Genomic DNA, 21,210 nt, shown 5'->3' on the forward strand with positions numbered 1-21,210 from the left:
TTGGTAGACTTTTGACTCGACAGAAGAAAAACATTTCCATACATCACCCATGGTTCTTGGAACCTGTTTGATCACGAAAGTAGCCGCCCTGCAGCATTCCAGTGAGGTTTAATATCTCCATCGACGTGATTTTCCGCCTAAAAGATCTTGTAACACTTCTCAGCACACACACGTACATGTACGGACACACATTACCTCTGTATTTAACATCGCACGTACACGTAATCTGACAATTACGCTCCCGTCTATGAAAACTGACGGAATAAAAGACAAAAAATTCTGTGTCATTATGGCTCACCATAATCTTTAAAAACATGCGTTCCACTTAAATTTGTACCAGTGTACAACTGCAAAAATAAAACCCCTCTCTCAATGAGGTCTGTGGTGCTCGGCAACAGGGATATTGTTCCTGGAAACAGTCATCTCTGTTGCGTTTTTTTTAAGTGTAATTTTTGGATTCCTGCAGCACCACAAACTGAAAGCCATTGCCCTCAGCTGTAATGAGATGGCGGCAGAAGCCTCAGCTGTGGAGATGTCAATTCATTACCAAACAAAACAACCAAACATTTCCGATGAAATGTTGCATATATAAGTGGAAACGAGGCAAATGCACGAATCAACGATAATATATGATTTCATAGAATGCATACAAAGCTTGTGCTGATGACTGTTTCCAGATTTTTTTGATGGAAACTATTTCTGTCGTGAGACGCTCAGCTCTTCTTTTACTTAAGCTTTTCATATCATAGAAGCTGTTGAGTTGTCAGGTCGTCACACGGCAGCTCATGAACGGCGTCACTTCAGGAGCAGATTAAGAGTGAGGTGAAGGAAATAAGATGGGAACACCAGAGGCTCTGAGCACAAAGGGGAAGTGCAGACACTCTCTGATGTGATTGCTCTGAGTTGGGTCTTTGAACAAGACACATTCAGCAGGGGATTTCTCCCCCGAGTACACATAAACATGAACGCACCTGTACGTCCACACAGACACAGCGCTGAACCTGTCTCTCTCCTCCTCCTGACAGATAATGAACACATCTATATGGAGCTGGACCAGAAACTGTCCAAATACTGTCCCAAAGAATGGAAGCGAGAAGCCAGCAAGGTAAGAAATGACATGCAGGATAAGTTTTCCTCAGTAATCTTATATCTTAGTCACAAAACTGGATTTGGAGAATCTTCTCTGTGGGATTTTACAAGATTTGTTCAAATATCGTCATCGCACAGGAAGCGGAAATATAACGTCTCCTCTTTTTGTAATAATTTAAAAGTCTAGTGTGTAAAAAACAGTGACATCTCATGTTGAGACTGCAGAGACTCCTCCACCCACCCATCCATCCCTTTTCTAACCACATCAGGGAACTATGGTGGCCTTCGCATACCAGAAAGGAATTTGTTCTTCTTTGTTTGTGGAGTAAACTTCCACTTCAAAGAGCAGAATGGACACTCAGGCTGGTTTGCTTATTCAGGCTGCTGTAGAAATACGATGACACAAGATGCCGGTTTCCACAAAGTAGGGTCCTTAACTGAAGTACAGATAAATTGCTTATTCAAGGCTTCAAAAAAAACACATTTTATTTTGGGTTTTTTCTGTTTAATTTGAATAAAAACATGATTTTAAACCTTATAAATTAAAAATTATATAAGGTTTTAGCTTCTTTGAATGGACGCTGGTAGCAAATCTGGCAACCTCACTGGAACCACAACAACAAGTCAGGAAGTCACTGTCTGATTGTTGTTCTCCAGACGACAGTTAGTGTCCTTCACTCCTCCACAAACCACAAATTGTTGTTTTTATAGTTTTATTTGTGTCTGGGTCAGGAGTCAGTGAACTCTTGAAATGTGCACAGGCTTCTTTTTTTTCTTTTTTTTTTGTTTGTTGCTTTTGTCTAAAAACCAGAAACTGTCTCTATTTCCATCCACTTCAGTTCATTATGCTAAGCTAGGCTAATCTTTTCTGATTTTTGCTCCATTCTTAAAGGAATACTTCACCAATTTGTATTTAGTTTTGTATTACTTGAATAGGGGTAGTATTTTTGAAAAACTGTGCTTCCCAACCTCAGTTTCCCCTGAGTTGAGAAATAATCTCCATTCTTTTTTGTTACGTGCCCACCAGTGCCACTTGGTCCTGTTAGCTTAACTGTTAGCAAAGACCACGGCTCGGACCAAGTGTCACTGGTGGGCACATAACAAAAATAAGAATGATGATATTTGTCAACTCAGGGGAAACTGAGGTTGGGAAGCACATTTTTTCTAAAATACTAACCCTATTCAAGTAATACAAAGCTAAATGTGAAGTATTCCTTTAACACAGACATGAGAGGTGTATTGATCTCCTCACTCAAGTCTATGACACGAAGGAAACCTGCAAAATAGCTTCTAATTTAACATAATTTGACAAAATTTAACTGTTCATACACTGACGTACACACCTGTCAACTGAGAATGACATTTAACACCAAGAGCTATTTATGCTTTTTTTTACTTTGGTATCTCTGTGTACATAAACTCACCGCAGATTAGTGTGAGTTGATAAACGTGTTAAACATGTTAAAGTGTTGTGTTTGCTTATGCCGTTACCTAACATCTCCAGCTGTGACGTGACGCGCTCCCCGTGGTTGTCAATAATACGATGCTTTCACTTGTGTTTTTCAGGGAATCGACCAGTTTGGTCCGCCAATGATCATTCACTTCAGAGCCCAGTATTATGTGGAGAACGGAAGATTGATCAGGCAAGTGACACTCAAATGTACACTACTATTCAAAAGTTTGGGGTCACTTAGCATTAAATGAATCAGAAATACACTCTATACAATGTTAATGTGGTAAACACCTATTCTAGCTGCAAACGTCTGGTTTTTAATGGAATATATACATAGGTGTATAGAGGCCCATTTCCAGTGTTCTAATGGTACATTGTGTTCGCGTTAGAAGGCTATTGGATGATTAGAAAACCCTTGAAAACCCTTGTGCAATTATGTTAGCACAGCTGAAAACAGTTTTGCTAGTTATTTGATGAAAGCAAAGTTTGTAGGTCAAAATTATTATTTTGAATAAAAGTCAGTATTTCTAATCTTGTCAATGTCTTGACTATATTTTCTATTCTTTTTGCAACTCTTTTGATGAATAAAAGTGAGAGTTTGGCAAATCTGACTTGAGGCGATCGCATATCTGTGGAGTTATTATTATTGGAATACGACAAAGCAAAAGTATAGGTAAAGTTAATATCATTTGGGTAATCCTGCTTTCTTTCTGCCCCGCAGTGACCGTGTAGCCAGGTACTACTACTACTGGCACCTGAGGAAACAGGTGCTGCTCTCTCAGTGTATCCAGAGAGAGGAGGCCTACTTCCTCCTGGCAGCGTTCGCTCTGCAGGCCGACCTGGGCAACTTCAAACGCAACAAGCACTTTGGGAAGTACTTTGAACCCGAAGCCTACTTCCCTCCGTGGGTGAGTTTGTCTCACATCTGTCCTGTTTAGTGTGTCCTGAAACTTATCAGAGACAGAGATGATTTTAAGATGGACTGACCTTCTTACAGAGCACACTGTGTTCTCCCTGCTATCTACTCCAGATCCCTCTGGCTCTTCCCTCTTCTCACCTGACCACACATCCTGTAACATTACAAACAAAACCTGACACACTTTTCTCTCCTGTGCTTATTAAAAGAACAGACACTTGTTTGTTTTAGCTCTTAGCGCCGCAGACACTTGCCCTCGTTGCATGAATAATTTTTTATTGCTGCATACTAGAGCTGTAATAATGAATGGATTACTATATTAATTGTCTATTATTAACTATTTTGATAATCGATTAATCGGTTTGAAGCTTTTTTCATTATTAAAACAAGATTTCTCATTGTTTTAGCTTCTTAAATGTGAATATTTTCTTTGTTTCTTTGCTCCACATAACAAAGAAATCATTAAAACTGAATCGTTTGTGGACAAAACAAGACGTTTGAGCACATCGTCATTTCCAGGCTTGACATTTTATGGACCAAATGATTAATCGAGAAAATAATCGACAGATTAATCAATTACGTAAAATAATCGTTAGTTGCAACTCTACTGCATAATTTGAATTTTAAGATAATTGACTTGTTTTCTAAAATGTCAGATAGTAAAAAGTCCCATAAGACTGAAGGTGAGCATTTTGATGGTTTGCGCTCTCTGAGCACTTTCTCTTTTTAAAAATTGGCCCAAATTAATATTAGATCATTAAATTTGCAGACAGGATTAATCTATTATTCTTTTTTTGTGTGTCTATGCAGAGCAGTAACTCTAAATATAAACTGATGATGCCATAGACAGTTTTGTTATGCAATAACAGGATTGTACCACCACTGTTTTTCATTTTAATTGGATTGTTGAAAGGCTGCGGCACAGAAAAAAAGACTCGATGTTAAATGTTAGTCATGTAGTAAACACATTAATGCATTAGAATGGTAAATCCCTCTGCGGTAAGATCGTCTGACATTTCACTGAGTCACGCAATGAGCTTCCCTGAAAAACATCCAGCACTTAAATAAATCCAAGCTGAAAAAGAGCAGATGTGAACTGCTGTATCAGTGGAGCAGAAACCTACAGTAAAAGTGTCGTGTGAGGCAGACGGTGCTCAGTGTCCTGCCCTGTGGTGTGTAGGCCACAGTATGTGGGTCTGTAGCCACCTGCTATTAATCACACTGACCAAATGTGAGTTGCGACAGCTCCACATCTGAGCATGTGCGATAATGAGAACTGGGACACCACGTTTATTTTTGTCCATGGTCGTAGCACAAGCATTTTTTTTTTTTGTTAAGCTTGAAAAATGCTCTGGCAGATGTTGCTATTCTTTCCTCCATCAACCTCCACCGGCGTCATCCGTCACGGCCGTGGCTGCCACACCCCGTCTGATTGCCCTCCACTTCCTGCGATTAGCCCCCTGCCTCCTTATCGCCGCTTGAAGCCAGCGTTGACAGGAAATCGCTTTGACGACGAGCGCCACTCCACAGTAAATCCCTCGCAGATTTGGGTGCTTAGAAAACTCACTCAGAAAGATCTTCACAAAGTCACATGTAAAGCGAGAGAACAGAGAAAGTGTGTTTCTCATTGAATCTCTGCAGGCTGACATCTGTTCGCCCTGCAGCGGGCGACCTCATTATCCTCACTGGCAACTTGTGCTGCCAATCTGCTGTAACGTGTCTGTACAACTTCAGGGCAACCAAGCCTGACATTTCTCTCCTCTGTGTATCTCATCCCGCTCAGGTGATCGCTAAACGCGGCCGTGAGTACATCCTGAGGCACATCCCAAACATGCACAAGGACCAGTTTGCTCTCACAGCTTCCGAGGCTCACCTCAAATACATCAAGGAGTGTGCACAGCTTGATGATGTCACTGTCCACTACTACAGACTCTACAAGGTGAGCGATCCAGGGCTCTGTCTTACACCCTGTGCACCAAGGTTATAATAGTTTTTATTTAGTTGAGACATTTTTATGACAGTAGGTAGTTTTAATTCGTTTTAAGAGTTTTTATTTAAAGATAGACCGATTATTAGTACACTCTTAGAAATAAGGTTTCCAAAAGGGTCCTTCTACAAGGGCTGAGGTTCTACCTGGAACCATTTACTTCTGAAAAACCCTTTCCCAAAGATAGGGTTTTTCAAGGGTACTTGGTAACACTAATAGTTCCAGTAAGAACCATTTTGACCCTTTAAAACGCCTTTCCTAAATAAAGGGTTTTAAAAGGGTTCTTGGTGGAACCTTTATAAACAAAAACGTTCTACCTGGAGTCAAAGAGGGTTTTCCGATGAGGACAAGCTGAAGAACCTTATGGTTCTACTTAGTGCAGTCAAGGAGACCGATAACGATATTTGGAGCCGATATTCATTTGCAGTAAAAGTGAAAATATTGGCGTCAAAATTTTGAATAATACAAACACCAACACTCAACTTTGAGCATATGTTTATTAAACAGCTTTTCAGATTTGCAACATGTTAAAAGTTTTTTTTTTTATCTTAGACAATAGACATTGTAGAGACTGTTTTTATTCTAACAAAAAGTGCATGAATTCACAAAGACGAAAACTAAGCACTAAGCAGTAAACCACTCGACCACTGACACACTTGTTACAGTTGTTACAGCAAGATGTTTTAGACATAGACATGTGACAAAATAAGGCTAATATAAAAATACAAATGCAGTATAGAAATAGAATATGAAATATAGAGCAGATTAGTCAATTAATCAGTTATTAATTGATTAATAAAGTAATCGTCAACTATTTTGAGTTTTTTATAATAATTAGAACAAACATTCTGATTTCTCTGCTGTTTAAATGAAAAAAAAGCAATCTAATTGTTTGCAGTATTTTCTCCTGGAGTCGAGCCTGTTTGTGCACTCCTCTGTCGCTTTCATGACCCGTTCATTTTCTGAAAGCTCAGATTTCAGGATGCCCCATACATGCTAATTATGGGTTTACGAATTCCGCTTGAATGCGGCGAGTAATGAGGAGCTCGGTTGTGACGGAAAGAAAGTGTGAAGCGTCCCGCTCAGGGTTTATTTCAAGAAAAAATAACTTTCTCCTCCTTCTGGACTCATTTCATGTTTTTGTTTTCATGGCCTGTTTTTATGTTGTTTACGTTTTTACACCGTAAATGACTCAATCTTCTTCTCATCGTCCTGTCATTTCATGTCTTTCAACAGGACAAGAAAGAAGTCGAGGCGTCTCTCACGTTGGGACTGACCTTACGTGGAATTCAAATATTCCAGGTACAGTTGTGTCCCTTTGCTAAACTGAAATGGGATTAATGTAAATTATTGAGTTTGCACACACACACACACACATACACATCATCTCTCGTCTGACGCGCAAGAAGAGTTTCCATCCATCTGCCTGATATTTCAAATACTGGTCCAAGTCATAACTTTCCCCAGCAGTGAAAATCATCACGGTATCACAAATCAATCTGCAGTGTTTCTGTTTCACGGTTTTATATCTCAGACGTGACTGAAACAACATGGCTCCACTAACAGCTTTTTTTTATTGTTTTGCTTATTTTACTGTAAATACAAAGCTGTTGTACTGTTATAATATTTTAAATATGAATTTAAAAAACAATTAGGGCTACAACTAATAACTGACTGTTAATCGATTACTAACTTAATCAACAAAGAAATCATTCAAACTGAATTATTTATTTTTTTGTAGACAAAACAAAACATTAGAGAACATCAGGTTAGGGAAAACACAAATCAATTGTATAGACAGAGCAAGTAGTTGATAAAAATAATGGACAGATTCATCGTTAGTTGCTACTATAATAAAAATCCACCTTTTTGCTTTATAGCCATCTTCTTCTTTGGTGTTTAATGGTTTTTGTTAGGATGGGGTCTTTGCTGGGGTCTTTGCTGCTTGTCTGTTCCCCCCCAATATTTCCTCTTTCACACTTAATCTGTCTCATCATATAAAGGCTAAAATGCCCAAAAAATCTACAGTTTCACCTCTTTTTAAAACATATCAGTCACTTTTGAGACGTTACAGAAAACAGTCTGAACTCCACGGACAGCAGACATGATATATGACCATATGACCAAGTTGGAAACTATTCTTTTGACCGATGTACAGATGTTGCGTACGTGACGCAGCGTCGGTGACGTCGTTTGACTCTTTCTCTGTGTTGCAGAACGTGGGCTCAGTGAGGCAGCTGTTGTACGACTTCCCCTGGACCAACGTGGGCAAACTGGTATTCGTGGTGAGTCCTCGTGCATCATCCGGACTTTTTTTCTTTTGTGTGTGTTGCTTGAAAGAAATCTCATTTCATGAGTGATGATGAAATCCGAGCATTCCCCCGGCTTATGGCGCTGTATGAGAAAGCTTAGCTCATGCTCATGGTTGTGGAAATTTTTACGCAAGCCCTCTTCTCTCCACACTGCTGTTTTATCTTAGCCTTGCAAGTTTCTCTGGAACAAATCAGGGATTTAGAAAGACTTTCTTTGCATGTGCACACACACACACACATACTGTATTTTCCTGTAGTCAGCAGCAGTATTTTCCCTCCGATGATGTACTGTACATGTACAAGCCTCTCGATTTTTCCGTTTCATTAATTATTGCTAGTGCCGTTTTAAACGGAAATCCTGCTCCATCATCTCTTGTTTGCCTTGAGTCAGCCTGTCATTAATTTGAGCACAGCAGTCTCTATTTTGCTTACACTGTGTTTTCTGTTATCACAGGAAGTCAGAGAGGTCTGTTTCATTTGTTACATTTGCATAGCGCAAGAAGAATTTGAATTATTGTGTTTGTCCGGCTAAAAGCAGACTTTTAAAATATTGTTTTAATAAAATGGGTTTCTTAAAATTGGACTAAATACATATAGATAATGCAGTTGGAAGTTTCATTTATATTGTATGTTTACGTCCAATCGGGCATGTTCTCTCCGTGTGTGCGTGTGTTTTTTCTGGGTTCTTCCGGTTTACTCCCACAGTCCAAAATTGGACACTCTAAATTGACCATAGGTGTGTGTGTGAGAGTGAATGGTTGTTCTCTTGTACCTCGCCTATCGCCCTATGTCAGCTGAGATTGGCACAGCACCCCCTGCGACCTTCATGTGGAGGATAAAACGGTAGAAAATGAATGTCAAATCAGACCCAAACTGGTCTTTGCTGAAAATGATAGAGGAAGAAGACAACAGTGAAGAAATATGTGGCAAAATTTTTTGACTGACGACCGATTTTATGCTCTGTTAGCTTCAAGTATTAAATATTTTGAAGTTAATTAAAGGTAGAAAGACATGGAACGGAATGGTGCAGCTGCAGTAGAGTAGGACACACTTCATTCAAAAAATCGATTCCATGTAGTTGTACTAAGCCTGACTCAAATTAGGGATAGACTGATTATCTTTTGGGCCTTTGTTTTTGCTCCGAAGGGCTACTAAGAGATCAATTTATTTATTTATTTATTTGTTTATTTATTTAAAATTTGAGTGAACTTTATAAGAGATGCTGCTGACCCTGGGAACTCCCTGCACTTTTTTGTTTTTGTTTGAACTGAAAAAAAAAAAGATAAAATAAAATTTCAGTTATATTGAAATTTTGGAAGACTTAATATACTGAGCTTCCTGCACTTTTTGTTAGAATTTGAAAACAAAGATGTCTAAAAAAAAAAAAACTATTAACATGCTGTTTAATAAAAATATGCTTAAGTATTGGTGTTTGTATTTTTCAAAATTTTGACACCAATATTTTCACTTTTACTGCAAATGAATATCAGCTCTAAATATCGGTTATCGGCCTCCTTGACTACTTATAATCGTAGTACGAGTTGTACTGAGACATGGATGGACTTTACAGGCAGGTTTTCCCGACTAAGAAACCTTGTCACCTTAATGTTTGGACCTAAGAGCAAGTTTTGTCCAAAGACATCCTGTTTTCCTCATCACTCGCTCTTTTCGCCGGTGGTTTCCTTGCATCTGCTACGTGCCGCGCCGTGACAGCGCACCAGCGATGGCGTGGCTGTGGTCTCACTGTGGACATGAAGGGCCTCTCGTGGCCACGTCCCACCCTTCTCCTGAATAACAGGCTTTCTCCTCCACCCCGCCCTTGAGTCACGTCATCCAACACTGCTGCTGCCGCCATGGCAGCAGGAACGGCCCCGCGCGCCAGAGAGGGCGTAGGGACGTGTGGGTCAATAAACACCAGATGTTGCGAATGTTTCGGGGTATTTTGGATAGAGGCTTTTTGGCCTGGATGACTTTAGCTTGTGTTTGGTGTCGTGGTTTAAGAGGAGGAGGGGCATGTCGTCTACTCAGTGTTCTAGAAGTTTGGAATTCAGTGTTCTGATGCAATGAGAGGGAAAACAATGTCACATCTATGCTTCTCGTGAGCTTGTGAGAGTTTGATCTGCTCCCACTGAAGGCCAAAGTCATCACCTTCCCGTCCTGTGGTTGATGCTGGTGTTGTTGAGAGAATGTTGGATGAAACGTCTCCGCAGTGATGCAGGGAGCGTTTCCATGTGTGTGGCCTGTCGGGGAGATCTGTTTCAAAAGGGTTTGAGAAAGTTGTCCAGCTGTCTTGAGCAGAGACATCAGACGGGAACTGATCATGTGTTGTGCATGTAAGAGGAAACTTTTCTTAGTGGTTTCTGAACACCATTTAATAACCTGCTCGACATCAGTCTGCTGCTGTTTGTATTTCCTTTGGAATAGAGTTACTGTCAGCAGGGAAGCAGCTGAATCAGTATGTGTGGTTTTTTGGAGTGTGGTTATCTTCTTCTCTCTGCCATAAATAAGAAACTTGGAACACAGAGACGTAACACTCATGAGTAGAAACAGAGCATCCTAAATTGTGGCTATTAATAACGAACATCCACAGATTCCTTTTTTAAAAGCTACTCCTTTTTAGGTCTGCAATGCAATTCCAATCAGTTTATTATTTTCTTGGTTAACCACTTCGTTTTTTTAAGGTACACAACCCTTCAAACCTTTGGGCTCACCTATACAATTTTGTTTGTGTTTTCCATTAAAAGTCACACTTTTATTCATCAAAAGAGTTGTAAAATGAATAGAAAATATAGTCAAGACATTGAAAATATTAGAACTTTTCAATCTTTGCTTTCGTCAAAGAACCAGCAAAACTGTTTTCAGCTGTGCTTACATGTTTTCTAATCATCCAATAGCCTTCTAACACGATTAGCAAACACAATGTACCATTAGAACACTGGAGAGATGGTTGCTGGAAATGGGCCTCCATACACCTATGTTCATATTCCATTAAAAACCAGACGTTTGTAGCTAGAATAGTCGTTTACCACATTAACAATGTATAGAGTGTATTTCTGATTCATTTAATGTTATATTCATTGAAAAAAAAGTGCTTTTCCTTGACCCCAAACTTGTGAACAGTAGTGTATATACTATTTAGATCATTGTTTCCCATCAACTAAATCAAGTTTGGCAAGTGTGCACTCTCCTGCCCCGGAGCTCATAGAAAAAATCAGCATTTTAGTTGTGCAGGGACACAGGAGATGCTGGTCTACTGCTGCCTTGTTTGGTAAGTTTGCATCACTTTGGTGAATCTGAACGAAGACTTTCAAATAACAAAATAATACATTCTAACTCACTGATTTGCTGCCTCGATCAACCTTCATGCCTCTGTGCCTCGATGTAAAATTGCTGATTTTCTCTATTGGATTTGGTTTGGCTGGATAGCAGTTAACAAAGGACGAAAACACTGTTTAATGGTGAGATAAAGATTAGATAAGATATTTTAGTAGCTATAGATTGTTCAGGACAGCCCTTTGTTAAGTGGTTAATATCAGAATGTTCCTTTTCCTGGCAGCCACATTGTCAAGAGTGAACCATACCTTTAAGCAAAGAAGTGCTACTTGCAAATGAAGGGAGTAAATATGAGGCAGATTGAGAATAAGTTTCAAGTGGTTCACATAAAAAGGAAAAACCCAGAGTGAATAGCTCAGGGTTATAAAATAGAGATGTGATGCAGCTGTTCCCGGTGTTGACTCACTCACTTTGGCTCACTCACACCTGGCTGCTGCCCAGCGCCGACGTACGTGTTTCACCGGTGGCCACTAGGAGCTGCAGAGAAGCAGTTTGTGGAGGTTAAAGAAAAAAAAATACTCAACTTGCAATGCAAGAGAATATTTTCTCCTTCACTTTCCCACCCAGACTTTTTCCTGCCAGTCCACAGTTTTGAACAGGAAATCGTTGAGACTTATGCCCAGAGAAAACAATCTTTTATGTTTATGGGAAAGCCACGGTCAAAGAATGTCAGTTAATTTTTATGCACTCGTTTCCCTACAGTAAAACTTGGAATACCTCCAATTTTCTTTCCTACCTATGTAGGAACTTTAAACATACTTTGAATCAGCTGCTCTCTTTAAAAATCGTCTGGATACATAGAGGGAATCTGCCGTCCTGTGGTCAGAAATGTCTTTAAACCCACCCATCGCTTTTGAAAGTCCAAAACCTTACAGAAATGTTCATAGGTCTTTATTGAAAACAACCCCGCTGACACTAAAGACAGCTGTTATTCAATGCAGCTTTTGCCAAAAAAGAAAAAGGCGCAGGAGAAAAGCACAAACCCGCCATTTTAGTTTTTCCGTGTATTCAGCCAACATGTCCTCTCCCTGAAATACTTTTTTTTTAAATGCTTTGTTTCAGTGCAAAGAAATGAGAAACAGACACAACGAAGTGGCTGTTGCTTTGTGTTTGGCTGCAAGACAGTTTTCAAAAACAGACTTCTGAGGTTCCTCTTGTCTGGCACAATTTCACATGCACATTCCTGTTTCATAAACTTGTTTTATTAACTGCTGTAAATCATCATTGACGTCCTGTAATCAACGTTCACGTCATCTTATTTTTCTCCTTCCGTTCTCTCAGGGGAAGAAGTTCGAAATCCTCCCTGATGGACTCCCCTCGGCCCGTAAGCTCATCTACTACACAGGTTGTCCGACGCGCTCTCGCCACCTCCTGCAGCTGCTCAGTAACAGCCACCGGCTCTACATGAACCTGCAGCCTGTTCTCAAACAAGTCCGTCGACTGGAGGAAAACGAAGGTGACTGGCAGCATTTAAATATTGTTTCTTCACGTCCTCATTGGAATATTAAACCATCAGGGATATGTAGTGTAAGAACAGCATTTAAATATTCCAGGAAAGGCTTTGTGCTTGTTTACTTGGCAGCTGCTCAAAGTCATTCAACTAAAATACATCCTTCATTGATAACAAATTAAAATTTTCATTAGCAGACCACAGACTCTCTGGCACCCACCCAGTAACACAGCTCATAGCAGTTCAACACCCAGTGTGCCAGTAACACAGTGAGCTGCAGCTATGGTCGGAAATGCAGAATGTTACCAAACCTAATAAGCGACTCCGCTAACTCGACAAACTCAAACGACCTCGGGGCCAATGAGCATCTTGTCTGGTCAAGAGGGGGAAATAAGTGGGGGGGAAAACAACCATTCACGCTCACACCTCCAGTCAAGTTAGAGTTTAGAGTGACAAGTGTGGGGAGTGCATAAAGCGAACAAAAGCAGGTGCCCTAAAATTGAGCCCTGTGGGACCCCGCGTGACAGGGGAGCAGATGAGGATGCCTTTGCTTGACGGGGCTTCAAATTTGACAGGTGACTCACTAAGGGCACCACTTTGTGCAGTTCTGACTTTGACGTCGCTTTGATAAGAAATGCAAGCGATATCAGTAGATAGTATCATATCGCAAAAAAAGATAACACAATATACTAACAGGTACTGCAGTAGTCCCCTTTAAGTTAGGAGAGGGAAATTTAACAAACAATACACATGGAAAGAACCTCTCCATCTGTAATCAGGCTGTATTAAGTAATAAAATGTGTGTGTGTGCTCATGTGATTTCAGAGAAGAAACAGTACAGGGAGTCCTACATCAGTGATGCTCTGGAACTGGACATGGACCACTTGGACAAGCGTTCCCGGGCCAGCGGCAGCAGCGCGGGGAGCATGTCCCATCACAAACGCCTCTCCCGTCACTCCACCACCAGCCACGGAAGCTCACACACGTCGGGCATCGAGACGGACAGCTTCAGGGCTCCGGGTCAGGCGCCACACAGGCCGCTGCGAACCTGCAGCTCGTCCACGACCAGCCACGGGAGCTCGCACACATCCGGCATCGAGAGCAGCGGCAAGGAGCGAATACTGGACGACGACGGTGAGCCCAGCAGATTATCAGCTCACAGTTTATGTTATCTGTGTGATTTTTGTTGAGAAGGGGAAATCATTAAAAAGGCGTTTTTGTTCCTGCAGAGATTGAGATGCTGGTGGACGACCCCAAAGATTATGAAGAGCTTCATGAGATGGCTCTGGACCAGGAGCTGTGTATCCACATCACTGAGGACATGCTGACAATGTCTCCTGATCAGACCAATGGATACTCTGGTACACATAGTTTGAATGACTTAGTTTTCCATGCGATTAACAGATTTTTTTGATGGGCATTCACTAGTCACATCAAGTTTAAGACGATTAAGGGGATAAATTATTCGGTGGCAAAAAGCAAACCACTTCACAGGAAGAAACATCCAGTGATTATGAGCTGGTGGTCAATCATTTTACTCAAAGAAATGAAAAGAAATGTCAACACTTGTGAAGAGAAGAGAGCTTCCTTTGTTTTGGAACATTAACTCTTGCCTTGAGGATGAAAGATTTGTAGAAGTTCCTGTTTTGTCAGTGTGAGAGTTTGAGTATTTATGATGTCATGTTGTGAACAATCTGATTGGTTTGATGTGAACTAGTTGGATGCAACATTTTGAAATCTGGACTGGATCCTCGTGATCTAGATTCAAACCCACTTGACATTTAATTTACCATAACAACCATAAAATGAGGCCGAATCATTAAAAAATCCAAAGTGAACTTGTTGTTAAACACACTAACTCAAACATAACTGTGCTTGTTTTCCCAGGACTGATTGTGAAAGATGTCAGCTCCTCCACATCCAGCTCCTCTGAGACCGTGGTCAAGATGAGAGGACAGAGCATCGAGTCCCTGCCGCAGGTAATTTAGATCCAACTCCAATGCTGTGTTTCATGTTAGAGACCCAGCAACGGGAGGCCTTCATGTTTATTCAAAGTCCACCTGCACCTGCTGCTTCCTGCCTCTATATCTGATGAATATATCTGTCTCAGCTGAATCTTATCTGTGGGTTTTCATCAGAGCAACAACACAATAGGGCTTGATGTTTCCCAGTATGGCTGTTTTTAAGTATACGGTTGGTTCGCTGGGCGGAGAAGCAGGATATGCGTCATCTCACTTTTTTCGTCTCTGGTGTTACACACTCTGATATTCATGTGGTTCGTCTTTCTCTTATAACATATTTGCTTAAATCTTTGTAAATTTGTAGGAGCAACTAGTCTACAGCACTTGACCTTCATGTAACTCTAACCATTTTAGAGCAGCAGTTAAAAAACTTCTTAATCTGGACAAGCAGAAACGCAGATCCTTGGAAACTGTGATGCAGTTGCTAGTTATTATTGACCGCGAGTTTACTTTCAGCTGTGAAAGAAAAGCAGAATTAACACTTGACTTTTGTCAGTGTTGGTTTCACCACATCGTAGAACTCAGCAGCAGTACTTTCTGCTGTAGTGACCCCTGGGTTTTTCCACATGCTTTCTTTTTGTTGCAGTGTTATCTCTGTTTTCTTGGGTTTTTATTTGTTTTTCCTGTTTTCCTTGTGCCTTGTCAGTTTTTTGTTTTATTCTGTAGTTCTTCCCAGTGTGTTTACCTTGTTATGTTTTACGTCCTGTCCTATTTCCCTCCGGATTGTCTGCCCTGCCCTGATGTGACTCACCTGTGGTCAGTTATTTATCCCTGGCTCCCTCGTGTATTTAGTCTCTGTGATCCCCGGTGTCTTTGTCGGTTTATTCTGTTTGTTTTTGTTCTGTTTTCATGTGTTCTGGTTCCTGTTCTGTGTTGTGTTTTTTCGTATTTTCAGATGCTTGTGTTTTTCTGTTCTTGTTTGACTTTATACCAATTCCTCCTGCCTTAAGTTATTTTTCTGTGTTTTGTTAGTTTAACTTAAGATGTCTTATTCCTTATACATTCGTACATTTTACAGTCACGGCAAATGCAGAGAAATGAAAATGCTGTTTTTAAATTTAAACATCATCGTTAGGGTTGGGTACCGTATCGCTAATTCGGTACCTTATTTCAGTACTTTTAAAATGTTTTTCGGTTGTGAAACAAAGTCTACACCTCTAAGTTTCATTTTTTTATGAAGAAGATTTAAGAACAGTAAATAGATAAACATAAATAAATGTAACTTATAAATAAGAAATACATTTTTAGGACCATTTAGGACCAGGTCAACAGCAACGAGACCTCTCTCTTCCACAACCAAAGCTTCTTCTTTTTTGTCTGCACTTTGTCTCTTGTCACAGACTAGCTAACGCTAGCCACAGACGGCAGGCTAACGACAAGCAAACACTTTTTGAGGAGTCGGAGGCTAACCCCGTTCAACTAGAGCGCGACATGTCGCGGCTCTCTCCGCAACTACGCGGGGCAACAAAAAAAGACACGCAAATGTTGGTAGCATCAGCCAACTACCAACTACTAGCTACCAACGTTAGCAGAAGCGTTGGCTGATGCAGCAGTCGTCACTTTCCATGAGTCAAAAACAGTACATTCTTCAGCTTTTACATAAATCTGGTGTTCGACCAGGTGCTTCATCAGGTTTGAGGTGTTTCCCCGGCCCGCCTTGCATTTCGTATTGCAAATACTACATTGAGCGATGTCTGCGTCTAACTTTCGGCCACTTTCGGCTCGCCATTATTGCTGTTGTGCTCTCGTAGCTCTCTCGCGCTCGCCCAGACATTTCAAGTTCCGAAATTTGGCACCGATTCCATTAAAAGTGAACCAATACTCAGTAAGACCGAAGAGAATCTGTACCAAGTACAAAAAGTAGTGGCTACCGGTACCCAAACCTAATTATCATACAATATAGATGTACAACTTTCCAGCATCTGATTTTTTCTGCTAATAATTACTTCCTCTCCGTCTACAGACGTCTGCATGCAGGAAGCCCGACTCCTCCACCGACCGGCACAGCCAGTCTCTTGACGACATCCGTCTCTACCAGAAAGATTGCCTGCAGTGGGCGGAGCTGTGCCAGGACACCGCCCACAGCTACACGTTCGGCTGCGCTCAGGAGCTGAGCGACAGCGGCGGCTACCAGGGCTTGGCTGAGCAGCGAGGCGGACTGCTCGGCGACCAGCACCCGTTCCCCATCAAGAGGACCAACAAGTACTTCTCCCTGGACCTGACCAACGACGAGGTCCCCGAGTTTGTGGTGTGACGGAGACGCAAACACGGGAAACCTTACGGTGACCTTTTGTCACCTCTGTTTCGGATGTGGAGATTTTTCAGCCCTCAGGGAACGAGACAGTAGAGGAGCGATGGAGAGGTGGTTTCAATTCTTGAAAGAAGGAAAAAATGGGTGAAGATAATTGAACTGGGAACATCTTCAGTTGCCTCTTTTGCCGAATGACACACAAAATGAACAAACTTGGCAGATTCTGACTAAAATAGTCATTTTGAGAGTGAACATTGGGCTCCAGAGAAACCTGTGTCTTCTTTAAACTAAAAACCAAAAGCTGCTCCTCCTGTGTGAAAGGAAACATTTTAAAAAAAAGGGATCTCGTCTTGTGCTTATAAAAACATTTTTATTCAGATTTGTCTCCTCCAAAACTGGTGTTAAGATCCTCATGTCAAGGATTTTTTTCTGTGGAGGAAACAAAGGACAAAAATCACTCCTGAGCTACGAACCAAAGACAAGAATTGGCGTGTTTCTAAGTCCATGTTGTTCTTGAGATGTGCGGCCATGAGGAAAACATTTCACGGTGCGAGGGAAGTTGGACCCATAATCCTTTGAGGGAGGGAATGATCCTCTCCGATGCCACTTCATTTTTACCTCAACAGGAAGTGCAGCGTGCCAACCCCTCCCTTATTTCTGAGTGAATCTCAGTCCCGTTTCAACCCTTGCCCCGACCACTTAGCCCCGCCCCTCTGTTCAGCGTGTTCTCATTCTCACACGTGGCTAGCTAACCCTTTAAACAGAGATTTTTCAGTGGCGCAGTTGAAACATAGGGCTATGTGATTTGTTTCCGTAGAATAACCAAATCCAAGGAAGCTAGTCGGAATTTCCCAGTTGAGGTTACGTTTCCTTAATTGTTTAACATGAACTCAGTCGTTCACATAGCACTGTTCAATTTTAGTAGCGTGAACAAGTTGCTGCACTGTTTGTGTTTGCGAGATACTATGTAGAGCGCCGCTAACCAACAGTTTCTTTTCCGAGTTCTCAAACGTGGAACGCGGTGAACTCGGAGGTGACATCATTCCCAGCTCCTACTTCTGATGTGAATGGAACGCAATCTGAAACGCTAACGCCGGTTTGCAAGTTGTATAGCTAAGCTAATCCCCAAATAATCATATTTGCAGCCTCTTGTACATACGTGTTTTTTGTTAACGTGTCTTCATTGCTTCACCTGGTTGTGATGTCAACAACAAGAATATGAATTCTCGTTTTGAAGCCTTCCCAGTTCCATGTTGAGGTTCTGCAACCAGAAATTCAGAGACATCACGTGCTACCAGGCTCCTGTTGGACAATAGTGCAAGTGTTCACTCCTACTTTGTTGTCTATTTCCGTTAAATGGGACCAATTTTTACTAAATTGACGACATGCTATATCGAAGAAGACGTGAAACTAGGGCGTAAAAGAAGGGGGAAGTTGCATTGTTTTCACAATTCAAACAGCCCCCTGGTGGCTTTTCAGTATATTGCTACTTTTGTGTTGGCTTCAGTGAGGAAACTCATGTCCATTTTTTTATGTGAGGTATATGCTTCAGGCAAGTCCACGATAGTAAGGTGTCACGTTTGATTATGTGATTACTTTATCGCGTTCTTGTGAAAGTGTCCCATTTCGTAGGGATTTGAACTACGAACCCTTGTGGCTCAGTTCCGAGGGGCAAGGGGTAATAATGAGAAATGAGATTGGACCTAATAATAATGTGAGGACACACTCGACGTGCCTTCATCCCACTATGCAGATGTCAAACCCCACCCCCACCTCGCCTTGACAATCAGTTGCCCCCACTTCAACCTTAAGATCCAAGCCGTCAGGATGCAACACTCCACTTTGTCGACGCATCGTTTTCTAGAAAAAAAGTTTCACGTTCTACGAAGATCTCACTGAGTTCCTCGGGAAGAATGAGGTCGGGTTAGTTCCTACGTGTCCAGACTCGAGATGAGTTTGCGGCCGTCTGTAATCCAGACTCAAGATGGAGCCCGACCTGTTCTGGCCGCCAGCCAAAGCAAACCGTTTATTTCGATGCATGCGTTTGTCTTTCTCAGAGTCTTGTTACATTTTCTTCCCTCTTTCTCTCTTTTTTTAAAAAAAACCTGAAATCTTCATATGTTGTGTTTTTGTATGAACTGAACGGTTTGGTTGATGTCATTCACAGTATTACATTCAAATCCACGTGACAGTATTACGAGGTTCGTGGGCTCTGAACAAGACAGACTGGTTTCATTATGTTTTTTATCTTACAGTGAGATTAAAAAGGGAGTACAGTAGCCTGTGGTCCCTCACAGGCTGTTTCAAACTCATATTGCTCATAAATCCCAGCTCAAATTTCACCACTCAGCGAATGGTGTGACTGAGGTTGTCGGAGGTTAAAACAGCAAACAAAATGTTTTTTAACCCCTAAATGATGCAGCTGTGGCTCAACGTGCCACAATTATAGCTTTAAAATGCAGCCATAATGTTGTTTTTTAACCTTCTTTGGGGGGAAATCACTAAAGATTTGTTTTAGAACACTGTTGAATTTGGTGGAAAACACTGCTGCATCATAACATCATGAAAACAGTTAAGGATGAACTTTAAAGAATGATTGTAGACAATATGATCCTTTTAAGTTATTTAAAAATGTTTGACAAAGAATTATTTTTGGGAAATGACTTTTTTGCTTCTTTCATATATCTTTTACAGCCTATGCTGCATTAGGTTTCCATTATGTATCAGATTTTACGTTTCTCTTCAACCAATATCCAGTTCTTTTGTCCGACTGATACTGATACTGAAACTTTACAGACAGAGAAGCAAATTAGTGCATTTCACAAAACACTTAAAGGTGCATTATGTAATAAATCTAAAGCAACTGGCCATTAAATCTTCCTAATATGTCACAGAGACTCAGGAATAATGTTCATATAACAAACTGAACTCACCAACAACAACAGTACAGACAAAATATTTGCATTAAAAAATATATTTTGCAGACTGCAAATCATGTTTATGTTTTGAAATCATGTTTTGGCATGTGGCGCCACCTACCGCCGTCTACCAATCATTGCAGTCAGTAGAGTCTCAGCTGCCGAGCAACCACGGGTTGCCAGTTATGTCAGAAAACAAAGCCTAAAAGACCTCTGTATTTTGAATTTGAATGTAGTAACAGTTTTTGGCCACATTCTTACATATGGCACCTTTGAAAATCTTTTCTTTATATGTTTACTGTGTCATGTGCAGGTGTAATCAAGCCAACCAAAAAAAAAACCGACAAAGTCAAACATTAGCTACTTTTATTTGTGTGTCACTAATGTAGCCGCTGTAGGGCTGCAACTAACGATTATTTTCATAATTCATTTTATTTGACTTATTTGCTCAGTAAAATGTTGATCCAAACCTGGAAATGATGACGTTCTAGAACGTCTTGTTTTGTCCGCAAACCAAAATGAATCACTTTTAATGATTTCTTTGTTATGTGGAGCAAAGAAACCGCCTTTAAGAAGCTAAGAACAGGCAGGAAGCTTGTTTTAGTTATTGAAAAAAACACTGAAACTGATGAATAGAGTTGACAGTTAGTTTATTCATGAAAATAATGGTTGCAGCCCTAAGCTGAGGTGAGATGTGTGATGTGTAACAGCCTAAAACCTGGTGGCTGTGAGTTTCCAAAGTCATGTCTACGATGTATTTAATATTTAGCAATACAGCATCCGAACAATTTTTTCCTTTTTTTTTTAAAGACGTCATATGTATTACATAACAAACACATGCATTTGATACTGCTATGTAATTAAAAGCAACTATATTTCTTACAGTTTTGTTTCTTCCACTGTTTTAAATGTTATATGTATTTCTACTCATTAATGGCAAAAATGTCTTAAGTCATATTTTGATGGACACTGATATTTCTTATATTGGAACAGAGCAGTTTGTGTTGAGGTGCACAGCCATACATACAGTACATGCATCATTTGTTCTAACCCCTAACTCTCTCTTCATTGGCTTTAAATGTACGGTCGTCTTCCTTACACTTTGTACAGTATGAGGCTGTATGTCTGTGTCCATAATCCTTTCTGTGAAAGGATCTCCTTCCACGAGGAAAAAAACGAAAGTTTATTTGTCACACTAAAGTTTGAAAAGAAAAAGAGAAAAAAAAAAAAGATTTGTTATAATGAAGTCTGGTCCGTGCCTTCCTGGTACTAACACCCTCAATATCCAATAAAAAGGTACATTTATCTACCGGAGTTTTGTTGTTTTTGTGCTGATTTCCAAACTGTGCCAAGTTGTAGCTTGTGTGTTTTCAATTTGCCTAAATTAGTTTATTTCAACATCACGAGTGAGTACAAGCACATTTACACTAAATTACACACAGACACAGTATGCAAGCAATAACATCCATATATTAAGGGA

General features: G+C 40.6%; 1 protein-coding gene across 1 annotated transcript in view; it reads left to right on the top strand.

The window, feature by feature from the left end:
- The window catches only part of frmd6 (FERM domain containing 6), a 36,613-nt gene extending 15,611 nt beyond the window's left edge, over window positions 1-21,002 (top strand). The window contains exons 4-14 of the mRNA XM_083910767.1: window positions 1,026-1,105; window positions 2,656-2,732; window positions 3,264-3,450; window positions 5,242-5,397; window positions 6,682-6,747; window positions 7,662-7,730; window positions 12,372-12,546; window positions 13,366-13,674; window positions 13,770-13,901; window positions 14,428-14,519; window positions 16,525-21,002. Coding sequence (XP_083766893.1) covers window positions 1,026-1,105; window positions 2,656-2,732; window positions 3,264-3,450; window positions 5,242-5,397; window positions 6,682-6,747; window positions 7,662-7,730; window positions 12,372-12,546; window positions 13,366-13,674; window positions 13,770-13,901; window positions 14,428-14,519; window positions 16,525-16,815 — 1,634 coding nt within the window. The 3' untranslated portion in view covers window positions 16,816-21,002. The remainder of the gene's footprint in view (window positions 1-1,025; window positions 1,106-2,655; window positions 2,733-3,263; window positions 3,451-5,241; window positions 5,398-6,681; window positions 6,748-7,661; window positions 7,731-12,371; window positions 12,547-13,365; window positions 13,675-13,769; window positions 13,902-14,427; window positions 14,520-16,524) is intronic.
- Window positions 21,003-21,210: the final 208 nt, after the last annotated feature.

The sequence above is a fragment of the Microchirus variegatus genome (assembly GCF_963457635.1).
Source record: "Microchirus variegatus genome assembly, chromosome: 2".
Lineage (NCBI taxonomy): Eukaryota > Metazoa > Chordata > Actinopteri > Pleuronectiformes > Soleidae > Microchirus > Microchirus variegatus.